Source organism: Protopterus annectens, chromosome 10.part0 (assembly GCF_019279795.1).
Source record: "Protopterus annectens isolate FY-2018-M chromosome 10.part0, PAN1.0, whole genome shotgun sequence".
NCBI classification, from domain to species: domain Eukaryota; kingdom Metazoa; phylum Chordata; order Ceratodontiformes; family Protopteridae; genus Protopterus; species Protopterus annectens.
The window spans coordinates 1,568,472,371-1,568,490,635 of record NC_056744.1 but is presented as its reverse complement, the minus strand read 5'-3'; the positions used below and the strand labels follow the sequence as shown (position 1 = coordinate 1,568,490,635).

The 18,265-nt window shown below is 42.6% G+C and overlaps 1 protein-coding gene across 2 annotated transcripts in view; it reads left to right on the top strand.

Moving 5' to 3' along the window:
* The window catches only part of KAT8 (lysine acetyltransferase 8), a 317,451-nt gene that overhangs the window by 109,276 nt on the left and 189,910 nt on the right, over nt 1-18,265 (top strand). For both annotated transcript variants that reach the window (XM_044086214.1, XM_044086215.1), the window contains exon 7: nt 1,032-1,172. In XM_044086214.1, coding sequence (XP_043942149.1) covers nt 1,032-1,172 — 141 coding nt within the window. The remainder of the gene's footprint in view (nt 1-1,031; nt 1,173-18,265) is intronic.

Below are 18,265 nucleotides of genomic sequence, written 5' to 3'. Positions count from 1 at the left end.
CCATACATGGACGATTGTCAAATTCAGGCAGAAAGCCAGGACATACTTTTGAATCATCTCTACTCTCCTTTACTATGCTCAAAAGCTTTTTGGTGTATTTGCTTTTTTGTTGGAGGTATAACCTTGTATATTTATAGATTTAATTGCTTCCCATTAGGGGGGCACCTGACATCTGAGGCAAGAAAACTGAGGTAATGACGTGTGCTGCATGTTTTATATACCCCTGGAGACCTGACGTCACGGAAGAAGGGACAGCATCCGACGCAGGACCCAAGGATTTGTTAATCAGGCCGACTGAGGGCTACTGCAAGCAGATAACCCAAATGTGATGACTGCAACAGTGAATACACTCGAACATCTACATTTATGGTAAGTGTACACAACTGTGCTTTCTGTAATATGTGGTTATAGACTTGTTTTTAACATATGCATATTGATATGGTTTCGGATACCATTTGTGACAATTTATCCAAAATAACATTTTCCATTATTTTCTACAAGAAAGTAAACTTCTATATCTGCATTAGTCTGGGTTTGTTCTATTTTTTCCCTTGAAGATAGGTTTAACAAGTGCATGTTTCTATTTAAATATGGGGAGTTCATCAAGATTGATCTGTTGAATAGCAGATACAGTACTGTGACTTCATGCCGAAGTGTTCTGAGGTAATTACTAATACCATATTCTCCCTGTGATTTAAGTAATGTTTTATATCATTAGAATACAGTGCTTTAGATAATGTTGCAACTTTATAGCTTTGAGTTTTGGAATTATAGTATGTTAGCTCAGAATAGATGTTTTTCTCAAGTTTGTGTTGACAGCATACCTGGATGCTGGATGTGACCATGGAGAAAGGGAGGCATTTAACCTGAAGCTTGCACATTGCACAGAGAGACATTTTAAATAGTGTAGAGTAGGTAGTAACAGTGTTGTTGTAAACTTTCTTGAGAAAAGGTGATATTGAGTTAGCTTTTCATTGTGTTCAGTTCAGAAACAAGTGACTCTTTGTGTAATCTCTTTTTTAATCTTGTAGATTTACTGCCAGAATCTGTGCCTGCTAGCCAAACTCTTCCTGGACCACAAAACATTGTATTTTGATGTAGAACCTTTTGTATTCTACATTCTCACAGAAGTGGACCGGCAAGGCGCCCACATAGTGGGTTATTTTTCAAAGGTAAGAACATTTATATGACTTGTACCTCCCCCAAAAAGCATGTATACAGTTGGTGGTACAGTACTAAAGCCATGATGTAAGCAGGTTCCCTGAAGTTGTTACGGCACCATTCTGCTTCAGTTTAAAATAAAAACTTGTACTATATCACTGATCCCTTGCAGGTGTGCAGGTGAATTTTTGGAATAGTAATTATCTTTCATGATAACCCTGTAATCTGTGACATTTGTTGGGAAGAAAAGAACAACTTTGTTGCCTTAGTTTGCCTTCTTCATGAGGCACGAGTGAATGCCTGTTTAAACACCAACAGTGTCCTTCATGTGAAGACAGACTACAAAATCGTAGTTTTTTTTTTTTGTTTTTTTACTGTTGGAAATATTCATAGATTTAACAAACAGCACCAACAAGCTAAACTCCATTATGATGGTAAACCAAAAACACCACACACACAAAAACACCAAATAAAACAGGAGACGACCGAACTTTAGAGCTCAAAACAGTTTAATTATGCTTTTGTCTGACTTCAAAAAATAATCGTCACTTAACACATCTGTGTAAATAAAAACAAGCAACCAATCACATTTCAAACTTAAGACGTATAAAAAATTATAAAAATCATTTATACATTCAAAACTTCCCATAAACTAAAACTATATAAATTTTCTTAATTTTCAGTCTTATTTTTAAAAAGCACTTGATATTTACTGATTCGTTTAGACCTGGAATTTGTCAGCATTTAACTTAATCTGCCGCTTATTTTCTAGACTTTCTAATTGGCTTTTATAATCCCCATCCCTTAAGTCTTGACAAAAAATCTAGAACAGAAAATAAACTTTTTATATTTGTTACAGATGAGTGTGTTTGTATAAGGCATTGTTATGATCTTTACTTTTAATAGCATAAAGATGTTCCTTAACTCTCTCTCTTTTTTTTTTCTATGGAGCGTGTGTAGATAGTCTTGCAATTAAATCTGTTTCAGATAAATAGTAAAATTGCAAAATTCTAAAAACACAAAAGAACTTTCTTAGATGAACCTACAAATATTGCACTTCCCACAGGTAAACATCCCTTTCTGTTTGTACTAATCACTTCCACATGTCCACATGTCTCAAGTGGGTGTGTGTTTTTTTTTTTTTTTCCCTCAGGCAGTGTATGACCTTGGAGGATGTTTAAGGGGTGCAGGAGGACATGCTCTATATGGTGGTGTGAGATGCTGGTCTCACTATACGTAGGTCTTTTTTGTTATTATTATTATTATTATTATTATTATTATTATTATCATCATCGTCATCATCATCATTATTATTATCATCATTATTATTGTAATTTAAGCACCTTTGGATGAAATGGTTCGTTACTGGACCTGGACTTTAATGCATGTCTTATGCATTCAAATTTTTGGTTGCCCTTTGATTTCAGATATGTTGAGATTTTTGTGTTTACATTATACTGACTTTCTCAAACAAGTGTGCTGTTAGTACGAGTCTCACAATTTTTTCATTAGAGTAGTGCATCTGTTCAGAATGTCTTTCATAATGGTAGGGTAGACCTGTGTGGGCTGGGTAGACCTGTGTGTGTGTGTGTGTGTGTGTGTGTGGGGTCGGGAGGGGGCTTGGGCAAAAAGTACTCTCTTTGGTGACAAAATAGTATTTTAAAGGGTCCTAGCCATTTGGCAGATTCTGAAATATAGTTTGACAACTGTTTTTGGTTGAATACTTTTCATGTAAACTTCTGAACAGCATTTGGTACTGCAAGCTGTAGGTTCACAGATTCATAGGTAAATACTAGGCTGTCAGTTTGCAGACTGTTACAAGTATAGCTAATAACCAGAATCCGAATCAGTCCCTGTACCTTGTATCTTTGTGGTAAAGACCTTAATCATTACTATTCCAGCCCCCCCAAAAAAAAAATCTGGCTGACGTAACTGGTTGTTTGCATAATATTGTAGTAAAGCTGCTATTTGTTTGTGTCTATCATCTCTCTCAAATGATTTAATAAATTCCTCTGCAAACACACTAGACAGATGTTCTTCGTGTTTCACTGTTGCAGTCATTACATTTGGGTTATCTGCTTGCAGGTAGCCCTCAGTCGGCCTGATTAACAAAGTCTTGGGTCCTGCGTCGGTTGCTGTCCCTTCTTCCATGACGTCGGGTCGTCAGGGGTATAAAATATGCATCTGACGCCATTACATCAGTCTTTCTTGCTGTGCTGTGCCCGAAGCAGAAGCTGTTTGCAAGTGCCGGTCAGCCGACTCCTGAAATTTTCGTTTTCGAGTTTCAGAACCGAAGTCTTCAACTAAGGCTAAGTATCCTGTTGGGTAAACTTTTTCTTGCTCCTTACTGATGTCAGTAAAAGTTAATTGCATTACTTGTGGAAAGCAAATACCTCAAAGATTTTAATTCGTACTGTATTCCTTGCCTAGGCCCAGACCACAACGTAACTTGCTGTCGGTTTTGTGCTTTATTTAATTGGTGCACTATCCGTCGTCTGTATATTTTCACCTCTAAATATTTTGGTTCTCTGTTTAATTATCCAGAAATGTCGGTTAGCCATCCGACTACCGGGATTCCGAAAAAACGCAAAGATAAAGACAAAGACAGGCCGCCGAGGTCCAAAACTGCTGACGACGCTTCTCCTAAGCCAGTCACCAGTTCACCTGTACTCAGTGAGGCGCTTTTGCAGCCCCTTATACCCGCTACTTCTGATTCGCAGGCCTCTACTGAGACCCATTTGGAGTCCGGTATGCAGCGAGATGCTTCAACTATGGAACTCGCGGATGTCTCTACCTTGGATGGGTCCGGAGTCGCTGTGCAGGCACTAGCTTCTGAGAGTGTATTCAGGCCTACCGACTTTCATATTAAACCGACACCTCCTTCTTCACTTAGGCCTAAATCTCGAACCATGCCTAAAAAACCGACGCCCAGGCCACATGCTCAGGCCTCTATGCCTAAAAACAAATGATAAGAACGGCTGAAGATTTAAAACTCTAATCAGGGGTATCCAACCCCCCCCCCCTTTCTAAGAGGCCTAAGACTGAAGTTGTTTATGAATCTTCTGACCAGGATTCTGTTTTTTCTGATTCTTCTGATGATCTGGATTTGAGGATTGTAATGCAGAGGACTCCATTCTCTCTCTACTTCCCCTCCAGAGGATTTTTCTTTTGGGGAAACCTTGCATACTCTTAAGGGAGCATTTCCACTTGGAAAGCCAGGATTTTTCTGATTCAAAAAAGAGGCTTAGGAATTTCTTACTCCTACCTCAGCATAGGTTTTTAGCTATTCCTCCTGTACTGGACATTGTTGGTGATGCTTTTTCGGAATCTAGTTTGGCCCCTGATTCCTTGTCTCCTGCTCCCAGAAAACCAGGCAGATACTACAGGGTCCCCGAGTCACACATGTTCCTTTTTAAAAATCCTATTGCGGATCCAGAGACTATTTCACAGGGGCCCAAGGGCATTAAGGCTTCTACTGCTAAAAATCCTACCCCTTCTGATAGACTTCAGGGCTCTGGATAGATGGGGTAAGAAGGTTTTACAGTTCTGCAACCTTGGTCATTAGGGCTTTAAACTGCCAGTTTAATATGTTAAAGTATCAGCAACATGTTATTGGATTGCTTAAACAGAAAATGATGTTGATTCCTGACTGTGTGGAAAATAAAGAATTACAGGATTTAATGCATTCTTCTGAACAAGTTGGAAAACATACTTTGCAATGTGGTTTTGATTAATTAGAGGCCTCTTGCAGGGCTACTTTTACTGGGTCTGTGCTCAGAAGGCATGCTTGGCTAAAGGAGCAGTAACTGCCTGATCATGTTAAAGCTAAATTGTTGGATGCTCCCTTAAATCAGGACTGACTGTTTGGCAACAAGACTGAGGAAGTTCTTAAAAAGATGGAAGCTAAAGCTTCTATGCAAACTAAAGATTTCATACAAGTTCAGCCTCCTAGATTTAGTAGGCACTGGCCCTCTAAGAATTGGTCCGTTCCAGCCCCTTCCAGGTCTTCTCAAGCCAAACCCAGACACAGCAAAAGCCCCAGGTTTCAGTCCCAGGGGGACACACAGGACTAAGCAGTGGGGGGGGGGGCCTCCACTCCCAAATCTGGGAGTAATAAGGCTCCCCCCCCTATGTCTCACTGACTTCCATTTAAAATTTCCAAGCACTTATCAACTGACTGCCCCTTTGGGGGGAAAGATTGCTCTTCATGCAAAGAACTGGGAACTCATTACCCAGGACAAATGGGTTTTAAATATAGTGTCCCAGGGATAAAGATTTCACTTCCACATGTTGCCAACACCAAGCGGGTGGCCGGACCTACCCCCAAATCAGTGGGCAGAGACCCAAAAAACAAGTAATTTCTCTCTTGAGCATGGAGGCTATTCAACTGATATTGGAAGAGGAAAAGGGACAAGGTTTCTACTCAAGACTTTTCCTGGTACCCAGATAAGACAATTCATGGTGTCCTATCCTGCCTGCCTACTCTAAACACCTTTTTGGAAATTCCAAAATTCAGGATGCTGACTTTTCACCAATTAATTCCTGTATGAGTCAAAGATGCCTGGTTGGCAACACTAGATTTAAAAGAAGCATACCTGCACATCCCAATCGGGGAATCTTGCAGAAGATACCTACGCTTCAAAGCAGGCTACATGCACTGTCAGTTTTCTTCTCTGCCCTTTGGCTTATCTACTGTGCCCAGGGTATTCACAATGTGCCTAGCTCCAGTTGTTGCATTTTGCAGGCAAAGAAATATTCAAATATACCCGTACCTGGACGATTGTCTAATTCAGGCAGAAAGCCAGGATATACTTTTGAATCATCTGGCCTTTGTACAAAGGGTTCTAACTTGTCTGGGGTAGACCATAAACTAAAGGAAATCACACCTGGTACCCTGTCAACAAATTTGAAAGCAGTGGTGGTGCTGCGGTAGCGTTGTCGCCTCACAGTAAGATGCTGTCCTGTTAGATTCTCAGCTAGAGCATCTTCTGCGTGGAGACATGAGTGAATGAGCGTACCTTTGTTGAAGGTAGCGCATCAGGGCTGGTAACTTGGCACGTAAAAATCAACTGCCAATCATTCACGGACCGGAGTTCTGCTGTGGCGACCCCTAACTGGGAAAAGCCGAAAGACACAACAGCCCTGTCAACAAATTTATATTCCTGGGAGAAAGCTTGAATACAACTTCCCAGATGGCTTACCTCACGCCAGAGAAACAAATTAATTTGACAACCTACTTCAAACAAGTGGCCACAAAAACCCTGCTGTCTGCAAGACAAATATTGCAGGGCTTGGAGTTCATGGCCTCCTACATTCTTCTAATTTCATATGAAAGACTGCATATGAGGAAACTACAGTGGTATCTAAAAAGCCTATGGTGTCAACATTCTCAGGATCTAGAAGCAATGATTCCGATCATACCTTGCCTACGCCTAGAATTCCTTTGGTGGGCAGAGGCCTGCCACCAAAACAAGGGACTACATTTCACATCACCCCTGCCGCCCAAACCCTATCAGACGCATCAGACTATGCATGTGGGGCTCACCTGGCAGGGAAGTGCATTCATGGCAAATGGAACCCAAGTCAAATGCACCTGCATATCAATCAAAAAGAAATGTTAGCTGTACAGAATGCTCTGACAGCCTTCAAGGACCACATTCTTCCAGGACAACTTATGGTAAAGACTTGAGACAACACCACTGTTATGTGGTACATAAACAAGCGGGGGGGGGGGTACACATTCTTACCCCCCTCTGCAGACTAGCCATAGTATTGTGGAACACAGCCATGAGCTACCAAGTGCACCTACAAGCTCAGTTCCTGCCAGGAAAATTAAATACACTGGCAGACGGACCTCATGGACCCACACGAGTGGAAACTGGAACTAAGGATTTTCAACATGTTGACAAGCAAATGGGGGAGCCCAGATATAGAACTGTTTGCTTCTCCCCAGAACTACCAATTGGGCAAATTTTGCTCAAGGATACCCCACAAGCAAGCCTGGAAAGTGGATGCTCTGTCCTTCAGCTGGAAAAAAAACTGTCAGTCTATGCCTTCCGCCCTCTGCCTCTGCTTTCCAAAGTACTACTAAAAATCAAACAGGACAAACCAAGGATGATTTTGATTGCCCCAGACTGGCCATGCCAACACTGGTACCCCCCTCCTGTGCAGTGTGTCACAGTTATCCACATGGCACCTCCCTCCGACTCCTTCCCTGTTGTCTCAGCAGGAGAACCAGATTCTGCACCCTCAACTTCTAACATTGAACCTTGCAGCCTAGCTAATTACATAATCTCTCCTCTATCATCCCTCAGTAAACCTGTGATGAATATCATTTTCGAGGCAAGAAGGCCTAGTACTAGAAAATCTTATGCTGAAAAATGGTAAAGATTCCGTGCCTGGAACCAATCTCAAGGGATGAGCAGAGCAGTGCCCAGTTTATCTCAGATTTTACAATACTTAACTGCGATGCTTCACAAGGGCCTGTCTTTTTTTTCCTTCATTATAATCCACACTTCAGCCATTTCAGCTCATTATAGCACAGAACCTCCCCTCTTTTCTCATCCACTGCTCAAGCAGTTCCTCAGAGGGGCCAAAGATTTGAGACCACCCAGGAGAGCTCCAACCCTAGCCTGGGACTTTAACTTTGTTTTGGAGAAACTCACTTTACCTCCTTTCGAGCCAGCTGCTACTGCATACTTAAAATTTCTTTCTTGGAAAACAGCTTTTCTTTTAGCAATCACTTCAGCTAGAAGGGTATCTGAATTACAGGCTCTTATGGCAGTGGAGCCTTTCATCATCTTTCATGCGGACAGGGTGTCCCTCAGAACCAATCCATCCTTCATGCCAAAGGTGGTATCCAGTGTGGCTCTTAATCAGTCTATTCATTTGCCAACCTTCTTTCCCAATCCACATAACAAAGGGGAACGGATACTGCATTCCTTAGATGTGCACAGACAACTTAGATTCTACTTGACAGGACTAAACCTCAAAGGAAATCTGAACTGCTGGTGGCATTTGCTGCAGGGGCAGAGGGGAAGGCTATTTCAAAGCAAACCATTTCTAAATGGATAGGCCATTGCATTCATTTCTGCTATAAGCACCATGGAAAACCTCTATTCCCCCCAGGGGATCAGACCTCACTCCCACCAGGGCTGCATCTACCTCTACAGCCTTTCTCAGAGGCGTCCCTACCAGGGACATCCTAGAAGCTGCTACCTGGAGTTCTGTACATACTTTCACCAAGCAGTATCATTTGCCAATTTTCTCTAAATCCAGAGCTGGCTTTGCCACTGCAGTCTTGCAGGGCTTTATAGCTGGTCCTAATGCTATCTAAGTTCCTCCTCCCAACCATAGCTTTGGGAATCTACCCAAATGTAATGACTGCAACAGTGAAATATGAACATAGTACAGTTGTGTACACTTACCGTAAATGTAGATGTTCGAGTGTATTCACTGTTGCAGTCCTGGTTACCCTCCCTCCAGCCACCTAACTTCTTTTGGCTATACCTCTACTTTCCTTTACTATGCTTAAAAGCCTTTTTGGTGTATTTGCTTTTTTGTTGGAGGTATATCGTTGTACTTTTATATTTAATTGCTCACCATTAGGGGGGCACCTGACATCTAGGACAAGAAAAACAGATGTAATGTCGTCGGCTGCATGTTTTATATCCCTGACGTCATGGAAGAAGGGACAGCAACCGACGCAGGACCCAAGACTTTGTTAATCAGGCCGACTGAGGGCTACCTGCAAGCAGATAACCCAAATGTAATGACTGCAACTGTGAATACACTCTAACATCTACATTTATGGTAAGTGTACACAACTGTACTTTTTCACAGTGTCACTGTTTTGTTAACTTTGGCTAAACACCCTTATTCAAACTTGTACAACTTTGCTGTCTTAATTACTTTTCAGGAAAACAACACGGCTATGATAGCAGACAAGCTTTTTTTTTATTATGTCCATTTCTCTTCTTACTCGTGTATTCCTCCTCTTTATTAAGCTTTTCACTCCCTTCACTACTTCTGCTGATACCATGTTCTGCCTTGTAGCTCCTTGACATAAGCTTCATCCTAGTGTGTCTTCATTCATTTCCCTTGCTACTTGTACCTCTCGTCAGTCATTTCCCCATCTTCTCACCCTTGTTTATGCTTTTTCGCTTGACATTCCACCTTGATTTTCTCCAATTTATGAGCCTGTGTTAAGTTTTGGTGCATAAGTACATTATGTCTCACTGTATATACTTTCTATTTTACGTTGTGTAAGGCTAAAATGCCTTAACTCTTGAATTGCACTACTTGGATCTGATTAGTTTTTATTATTTTGTACCAGAGTCCTTGTACAGTTTAGATTTAATCTAGTTGTTGGGCAGTAGACTATAGACATACTTGGAAAAGGTCTTTGGACCAGTGTGTTTGTGTATACCTATTTAAGGAATGTAAAAATAAACTAAAATTAAATTATAATAAATATAGTGTTGTTTGTTGAGCTTCCACCTCTCATGGACTACAGACATATGTAACAAGATCTTGAACAAGGCACTGTTAGTAAAAGTAGAGGGTCCTGGTAGCGGGTCCTGGTAGCTTGTCAGTTTCCATTGCTGGGCTGAGTAATTCCTGATGGAATTAGCACTGTTGGTAATGTGGTTAGAACTGGCAATTCTGTAGTTGTGTCAAGTAAATGTTGCTTATTTGTGTAGCGAAGCTGATGCTTGAAATTTAATATGTACGTTTTGGTATTGTATAGTAATTGCACTTTTGTTATGGTTTTATAACTGTTTTTTGTTTTTTCTAGTGTTTTCTGTGCTGAGGGTGTAGCTGAAAAGCTCTTGGTGCCGTCTACTTGTATATGATGCCTGTCTGTCAAATGATTGAACTGACGTTTGATGTTTTAGTTGTTCGAGATGAAATCATCGAATGTTTTAATTATCGAAAGCCAACTTCGTTGAATTCCAATCCAGTGCATCGAATCGCAATAGTTGGCCAACAGCTGCGATGTTACCATCTTACATGTTACTTTTGGTATGTATAACATGATGGTAGTAAATGTTTATATTCATTCTAACTTGCGCGCAGCTGTTGGCCAACTGTTACGATTCAGTGATTTTTAATGTTTGATGCTTTCATCTCTGTGAACTGACATTTGATGTTTTAGTCATTCGATCATTTACCATGACCCCATGTATGATTACATCATGACTGGTCAAGAACAGAAAAGAGCAGAATCACAAAACATTTCAACACTTCTCTTCTGTTAGTACATCCCAGGGATGGGGTTTTTAGTAACATAATGTGTAGGGCTGGAGTTAAGGTCATGGGTATGGCTAGGGTTAGCAAAGGTGAGTAGTGTAAAAAAAAAAAAAAAAATACCCACGACAGAAAGGACACAGCCCCAAACAGGCACAGCACTAAATATATCACCTTACCTAACCCTTACTGGAATCCTAATCCACAGTCTCCTACACTCTCTAACCACTGTAACGTAGTCCTGTACATTTTTATAAACACCACCTTTTCAGTCAAATATTATTTTTCCTGCATGCTCATTACCTACACAGTATAAACCGTATTGCATTTCACAGAAGAATTAATTTATTTATTTTAACACTTACACAAACGTGTCAGCCAAATGAGTTTTCAGCCAATTATACTGCATTCCTGCAGACTTGTATATATAAACAAACCTGATCGTTTGGCATGCAGCTTCCTTTCAGTTTTAATTGGCTGTTTTACTTGGTGCAGATATTGATTGTCTTATGTAATTGGCTGTTTTACTTGGTGCAGATATTGAATGTCTTATGTAATTTGCAAAAGACAGTTTATTTTTTACAGTCATTCATCAAGCCTCTTGTTTTATAGCACTTGTTGCTGTGGTTTGGTACTGGTGCTTTCTCTGCAGAGTCTGGGGTTTGGGTGGCTTCTTCACAAAGCCTAAATGTGTTGTAAGTGAATTAGTGATTCAGTTTGACCGCTTGTGTGTCCATCCTCTGGTGCAGTATTAATCCAGCTGAATAGGACGAAGCAGGAACTAAGAAATGAGTAAATGCTTAAATTGTAAAGGATCTGCATTTTGTTTTTCTTTTTTAAGCTCTCTAATTTGCACACTGTAAATTATTAAAATGAATTTTAGAGTTACTATGTTGCTGAGTAAAAAAATGCTTCACCCTCCTCGTTCATATTTTATTATTTATTTAGTAATTAGCATTTCTTTACTGGGATAGTTGTATTGGGCACCAGGCTCGCTTTCATGGGAGCCCCATGGAGAAGAACTTCAAAGGAAGAGAATAAAATTTTAAATACAAATTTTTTTTTGTAAGAATGCTATTTATTGAGACACTCTAAAATGTAAAAAAAAAAATAAGAAGTGAACAGTTTGCAAAAGAAACTCAGACAAGCTTATTTCAGAAATTCTTTTGAGGTTGGTTTTGCTAATTGTGGTAATGAGGTACTAGAAGTTTTTGCAGGAATCAGCAAAACAACCTTGAATGCTTTTTTGAAATCAGCTTATCTGTGTTTCTTTTACAAAGTTTTCTTTCTTATTTTTTAGAGCAACTCAATAAAAAGCATTTTTTTTAAATATTTTTTTTTTATTGATATTTTTATTTTTTTTTTTCTAAGCATGTATGTCGGTGTCTGCACATGTGTGTGTGTATGGAGGAAATAAAATGATGTAGAAAGATGTGAGTGTGTGCGCATGGCCATATCTGTGTTGTTCCGAATGGATATGGTGTGTGTTGTGTGTGTGTATTGTCTCACTAATGAGATGGACAATATTTTTATTGCAATGCTTTTTATTGAAATTGGCTTATAGTCTTTGTATGAACATTATTCTAGCTTGCAGACTGAAGTTACTAGATTTTGCTAAGAAGTGCTTTGCATTTGAAAACATTGTTTTTCACCTTTACAGATTTTCATTTTGTAACCTTTCTCTTTGGGAGGAGGAGAAGTCCTCCTTGCACCTTTCTGAATCTCTGCTTTCCATGCATTTGCATTGGGATATGTATCTATCATCTTTGTAGTGTTGGGGAGTGTGTGTGTGTCTGTGTGTAGGAAATGCTGTAGGGAGATGCGAGCGTGTGTGTGAGACAGATGATGTTCTGTAGTCCTGTCTCGCCTTCATTCTTAGACATGGGTTCAGAACCAATCCTCGGATCCGACTCGGCCTATTAGCAAGCTCAGTCTTCTAGTTGGCTCGTGGCTAGGTAGGTATCCCATGGTGCACCAGTATAATCCCCAGATTTTGTTTGCTGCGTCGACGAGTTCAGATGTGCTTCTTCTTGGCCGTGGCTAAGTTTAACACTTTTTGCTACTTTTTCTATATTACAGCTTAACTTTTCATGTTATATAGCCTTTGCTAGTGTTTTCTATTGTTAGAGTAGTTTTAGTCTACTGAAGTACCTTTTTTCTTCTATTTAGTGTACTACTGTTGAGAACTGGTTGGCCGTTGGCCTTGTTCTCCTTGGTATCCTGGGTGCCAGTTTTGTTCTGTTTGATGGGCGTTTTGCTCCTAGTTTTTAATTAATGTGCTAGATTAGCTTAGACAATTTGGTAGTTTATAAGTTTGATAATTAGTGCTTGCTGTTAAGGTGCGCGTTGCGCTCATTTTAATCTTCTGTGTACAGTGTTCTTTAGTGTGTGGTGTTATTAGCTTAGCTAGTTATTTTTAGAGTAATCCGCAGAGTTTTGTCAGATATTTACCTTAGTTGACAAGGGTTCTTGATATTTCAACCCTTTTTGATTCTGTGGCATAGAATTTGTATTGAGGCCTCTACCTTGTGTTTTGTGTGTGTGTGTGTGTGTGTGTGTGTGTGTGTGTGTGTGTGTGTGTGTGTGTCAGTTTATTTGGTAGTTTCAGACCTTTACTATTCTCTTGTCTAGGTTTGTTTGAGTTAAAGGACTTAGATTTCTCCTTTTCTTCTGTACCCAGGGTTAGGCCCATTTGAGTTAGAGGACCTAGTCCTCGTGGTTGTTAGTGCGGTAAGGACTAGGCCCATTTGAGTTATTGGACCTAGTCCTCTCTGTGTGTTTAGCTTGTGTCCTTTTGCTGCATCTCAGTGCCAAGTCTAAAGAGGCTCAAGATCATAAACCCTCAGGGTTTAAGAAATGTGTGAAATGCTTACAGAAGATGTCTATTACCGATGGCCACAATAACTGTGTGTGTATTGCCTCGGAGCCATCCATTTTACAAGAAACATTTGTTTTGCCATTCTTTCAGTGCCAGGCTATTACAGGAGCGAAAGAATAAGCTAATATTAAAAGGTGTCCTTAAGCCTTCTTTGAGGAAGACTTGGCCAGTTTGTCTTCCTCCTCTAAGTCACATGGATCTAAAAAAGAAAAGGCTAAACATTCCAAGAGGCATTCTCCGGCACCATCCGGTGCCTCGGAACCACCTTGCAAAATGTCAAAACCAGACAAGTCTTTTCCTTCCTCGGCTCCACTGATTTCGGAACTGATCGAGGACATAGCTACTATGACTTCAGTGTCTGCCCCAGGCATTTCGGAGCCGACCACTGATAGCAGACATCAGAGCCAATACAGAGATCCTTTGCCTGTCTCCCCAACTTTAAGGTCCCCTATCAGAAGAAGATGTGGAGAGAGTAGTGCTGAGACTCCTGAAGTAGTCTGCCTTACCCAAAATGCTGTTGGCTCCAACCCAGTCGGTACCGGAACCACTTGAGTCCATTTCACCTTCTGTGGTTCCACCGAGCTGTGCTGGGCTTTCGGAGCTGGAGTGCTCTGTACCGCTGGTTGTGGAACCCTCGGTTCCAGCTCCCCCCGAGGCTGTCTCAGAGCAGAGTTCCACTCGGACACTGTCCATGGTGTCTAGGAGCTGAAGCTCTCCAGTTGGCCCCGACAGGGATGCTTGGAACCGGACCTCTTTGGTTCCGAGTTTCCCCCTCGGTGCATTGGCTAGGGTGAGCTCTGACCCTACATCTATTTTGGATCCGATGGCTCTGGAGCTGATGACTTCCTCCGTCTTCTCAGAGCTGGGGAGGTTGGCCTTCGAGATGATGAGTGTGCTGTTCTGGTCATCGGCTCCACCCAGGGGTACCGACACTCTCCCCCGTCGGGCACTGACCTCCGACTCAGCACCTACTCCCTCTAGACAGCAGAGACCCGCAGCCTCAGGAGCCCCCGGCTGGTGGCCCCCACTCTTCCGAGACCTCTCCGGAATACCTTTGGAGTAGCCCCCTCTGAAGAGGACATGCAAGAGGAAGCATGTAGACTTCCAGGATTAGTTTCTTACCTCCGACACCAACCTCGAGGAGTCAGAAGGGTCCTCCACGTCGTCCTCTGATGATGTGTCCTTTGTTGACATCTTAGAGATTCTTAAGCAGAGGTGCGGCTGGCCCACTATTACCCCTTCTGATGAGGAATTGGTGTACCTGAAGGCTTTCGGGGTTCAACCTTTAGCCTTGTGGGTGTCTCCACCTTTTGACAAACTTTTATATCTTGTTAGTCGAAAAGTGTGGGAGACTCCTGATGCCGTGGAGCCAGTTCCCAGAAGACCCAATAAATTTTTGTCAGCCCCCAAGGAGGGGGAATTTTTGTCCAAGGGTGTTCCTGTAGATGACATGGTGGTGGCGGTGGCCACTAAGAAGCAACTAGCGGAGACTTCATCTGTCCATCCACCAAACAAAGAGTCTCGAACGATGGGCAGGTACGGGAAGCGTATCTTTTTGTCAGCGGCATTCACTCTCAGATCGCTGAACTACCTAACACATTTTACAAGGCTTCAGAGAGATTTTCTTAAGGTGTTAGGGACTCTACAAGGTACATCTACTGAAGGAGTCCCTGGTGAGGTGTCTGCTCAGTTGTCCACCTTGAATTCCATTGTTAACTCGTCCATGAGGCTGATTTCTTATGCAGCCGATGGAGCGAGCAGGGCAGCGGGTTCAGGAGTTTCCCTTAGGAGGCACTCCTGGATGCGTTTGTGTAATTTTGTGGAGCCGTTCAAGTCTACAATTACCAATGCCCCCTTTGATGGTTCTTCCTTGTTTGGACCTAAGGTAAAAAACATACTCACCATGTGCGAGCAAGAAAGGAAAACGCTGACTGCTGTGGGAGTACGTTTTACCGTCCCCACTATACCATACCCCAAGGGACAGAGAGGTGGTAAAATGTGGTTCAAGAAGTCCCAGAGGTTTTTCCACAATGCACAGGGTGACTTCTTCAGAGGCAGAGGAGGAGGAGCAAATGGTAGATGTCACCCTAGAGGCAGGGGCGGACTGCAAAACCAGGGAGGCCGAGATTCGTTTCGAGGCCGGCCCCATCAGCGCTCCTGATGTGGGGCCAGACTGTGCTTCTCTGGAGCCGGTCGGGGGGTCGCATTTCTTTGTATCCAGAAGCCTGGCTAAGTATCACCTGAGACAATTGGGTGCAAAGAATTATCACCAGAGGTTACTCCATACCCTTTTCTCTTCCACCACATGTTCCCAAGAGGATCCTGGATGTTACACCCAATCACAGGGATCAAGCAACTGTAGAAGTGAACAAGTTGCTTGCAACAGTCATCCAAACCGTCCCCACAGACCAGGTAGGATTCGGAACTTACTCCAGATTCCTTTTAGGGCCAAAACATACAGGGGACTGGAGGCCCATCATGGACCTCAGCAAATTAAACGAATCTGTAAAGGACACGTTCCGGTTGGTGACACTGCAGTCTATACTCCCTCTATTAGAGAAAGACTCTTGGATGTGCTCAATAGACCTCCAAGATGTGTACTACCACGTAAAAATGGGCAGAGCTTCGAGGAGACCTCTATGCTTCTGGCTGGGAGCCAGTCACTACCAGTTTCATGCTCTACCCTTTGGTCTCACCATAGGCCCCCAAGGTGCTCACCAAGTGTATGGCAGTAGTGACAGCTCACCCGAGACTTCTAGGATCCCAAGTGTTTCCATATCTGGACGACTGGCTCCTGACTGCCTCCACCAGGCATCTACTTCTTCAAACCAGAGACTCCACTATCCAACTTTTTGCCCAGTTGGGGATTCCTATAAATTGGAAAAAGTCTGCCTTATTGCCCTCTCAGTTTGTGACTTTTCTAGGCGTAAAAGTAGACGCAGTCGCCATGTTGGCTCGTTTTCTGCAGAGAGCACAGAATCTCATACAACAAGTTCTTAGTCTTCACCCCCTTCTGAAAGTCAAGGCAAAGACAGTGCTGAAAGTTCTAGGGACCATGGCCTCCTCCATATTACTAGTCCCTCTTGCCAGACTACACATGCAGATTCTTCAGTGGCTTCTACGTCCCAGTGGTCTTTCCAACAACTGCTTCTATACCACCACATCCTGTTAAGAGTCTTGCAAAAAGGACCTCCGTTGGGGGATCCAACCCAACCAGCCAACGACAGGCAATCCTTTCCTTCCTCGCCAACCCGTTGCTACTGTGACCACGGATGCCTCACAGATAAGGTGGAGGGGGCATTATCTCGGCAGGACTGTCCAAGGCACATGGCAAGATCACGAGGCCCACCTGCATATCAGTGTCCTAGAGATGAAGGCATTTGTTCTGGTGTTCCAAGCACTCCATGACCTTCTTCCTATTGGGACGATAACAATACAATCAGACAACATGTCGGTAGTATGGTATCTCAACAAACAAGGCAGAACCAGATCGTACCCACTCTGTCGAGAGGCTATTCGTGTTTGGAAATGGGCGATATCTTCCCAACGCTTTCTAGTGGCAACACACGTCCCGGGGACAACCAACGTGATGGCCGACAAACTCAGCCAGGCAATCTAGATGCCTCAACAGTGGTCTCTGAAGCAGGAAATAGCAGAACAGATTTTCTGCAGATGGGGGACAGCCTTGCTGCGATCTTTTTGCCAGTCCGATCAACTCCAAATGCAGCAACTATTTTTCTCTTATCCTCCCTTCGGGGGAGTCACCGAGAGACGCACTTGTTCACGATTGGCCCCTGGGTCTCCTTTATGTTTTCCCGCCCCTTCCTCTCATATCCAAGGTGATTCAGAAAGCAAAACTATTGAGAAACCAAATTGATTCTCATCACTCCTTACTGGCCTCGTCAGGTTTGTTTCCCCTTTCTCGGGCCTCATCTACTAGATGACCCATGGACTCTGGACCCAGTGCCATATCTAGTGACGCATATGTCAGGCTCTCTTCATCCCAACCTCCACACCCTCAATTTGACACCTTGGCTGCTCCAGTTCCATCCCTAGTCCGGCTTCATGATTTCTCACCTGCTGTGACCCACATTCTTGCATCTTCTCTCAAACCCTCCACTAGAAAGTTGTACACCAGCAAATGGAGCAAGTTTTCTATATGGGCTGAGGAAAGGAATGTTGACCCTTATACCGCATCTATTCCAGTGGTATTGGAATTCTTGTCTGAACTTTTTCACCAGGGTTCTGCTGCTGCCACAATTATGGTTCAGTTGGCAGCAGTATCAAATTTTCATTTGGGTCAACATGAGTCCCATCTGATGTCGCACAGATTGTGTAAGAACTTCCTTAAAGGTGCTACTTTGTTGAGACCTCCCTGTCAGGAACCGGTTGCTTCATGGGATCTAAACTTCGTTCTATCCAAATTAACATTGCGACCCTTTGAACAGCTCATTTGTGTTTGTTGAAGTTTCTGTCTTGGAAGACTTGTTTTTGGTGGCAATCACATCTGCTAGACGAGTATCAAAGTCACAAGCACTGTCTATCAAGCCCCCTTATTTGATTTTTCACAAAGATAGAATATCTCTTCGTACAAATCCATCCTTTGTCCCCAAGGTGTGCTCTCATAACTTGAACCAAGCTATAGAGCTTTTGGTGTTTTTTCCTAATTATTCCAATGCAGCAGAATACAGATTCCATCAGTTGGACGTTCACAGACTATTACGGTTCTATCTACACCAGACCAAGGAATTCAGGAAGTCAGACCAATTTATTTCCTTCTCCGACTCCAGATTAGGTCTCCCGGTTTCCAAAGTGACCCTTTCGAATTGGATCTCCAGTTGTATATCCTACATTTATCCTTCCGATGGTAAGCCTTTACCGTTCAAAATTAAGGCTCATTCTACAAGATCCAGTCTACTTCTGCAGCCTTTCAAGCCACGGTACCAATTGATAATATTTGTGCAACAGCAACATGGG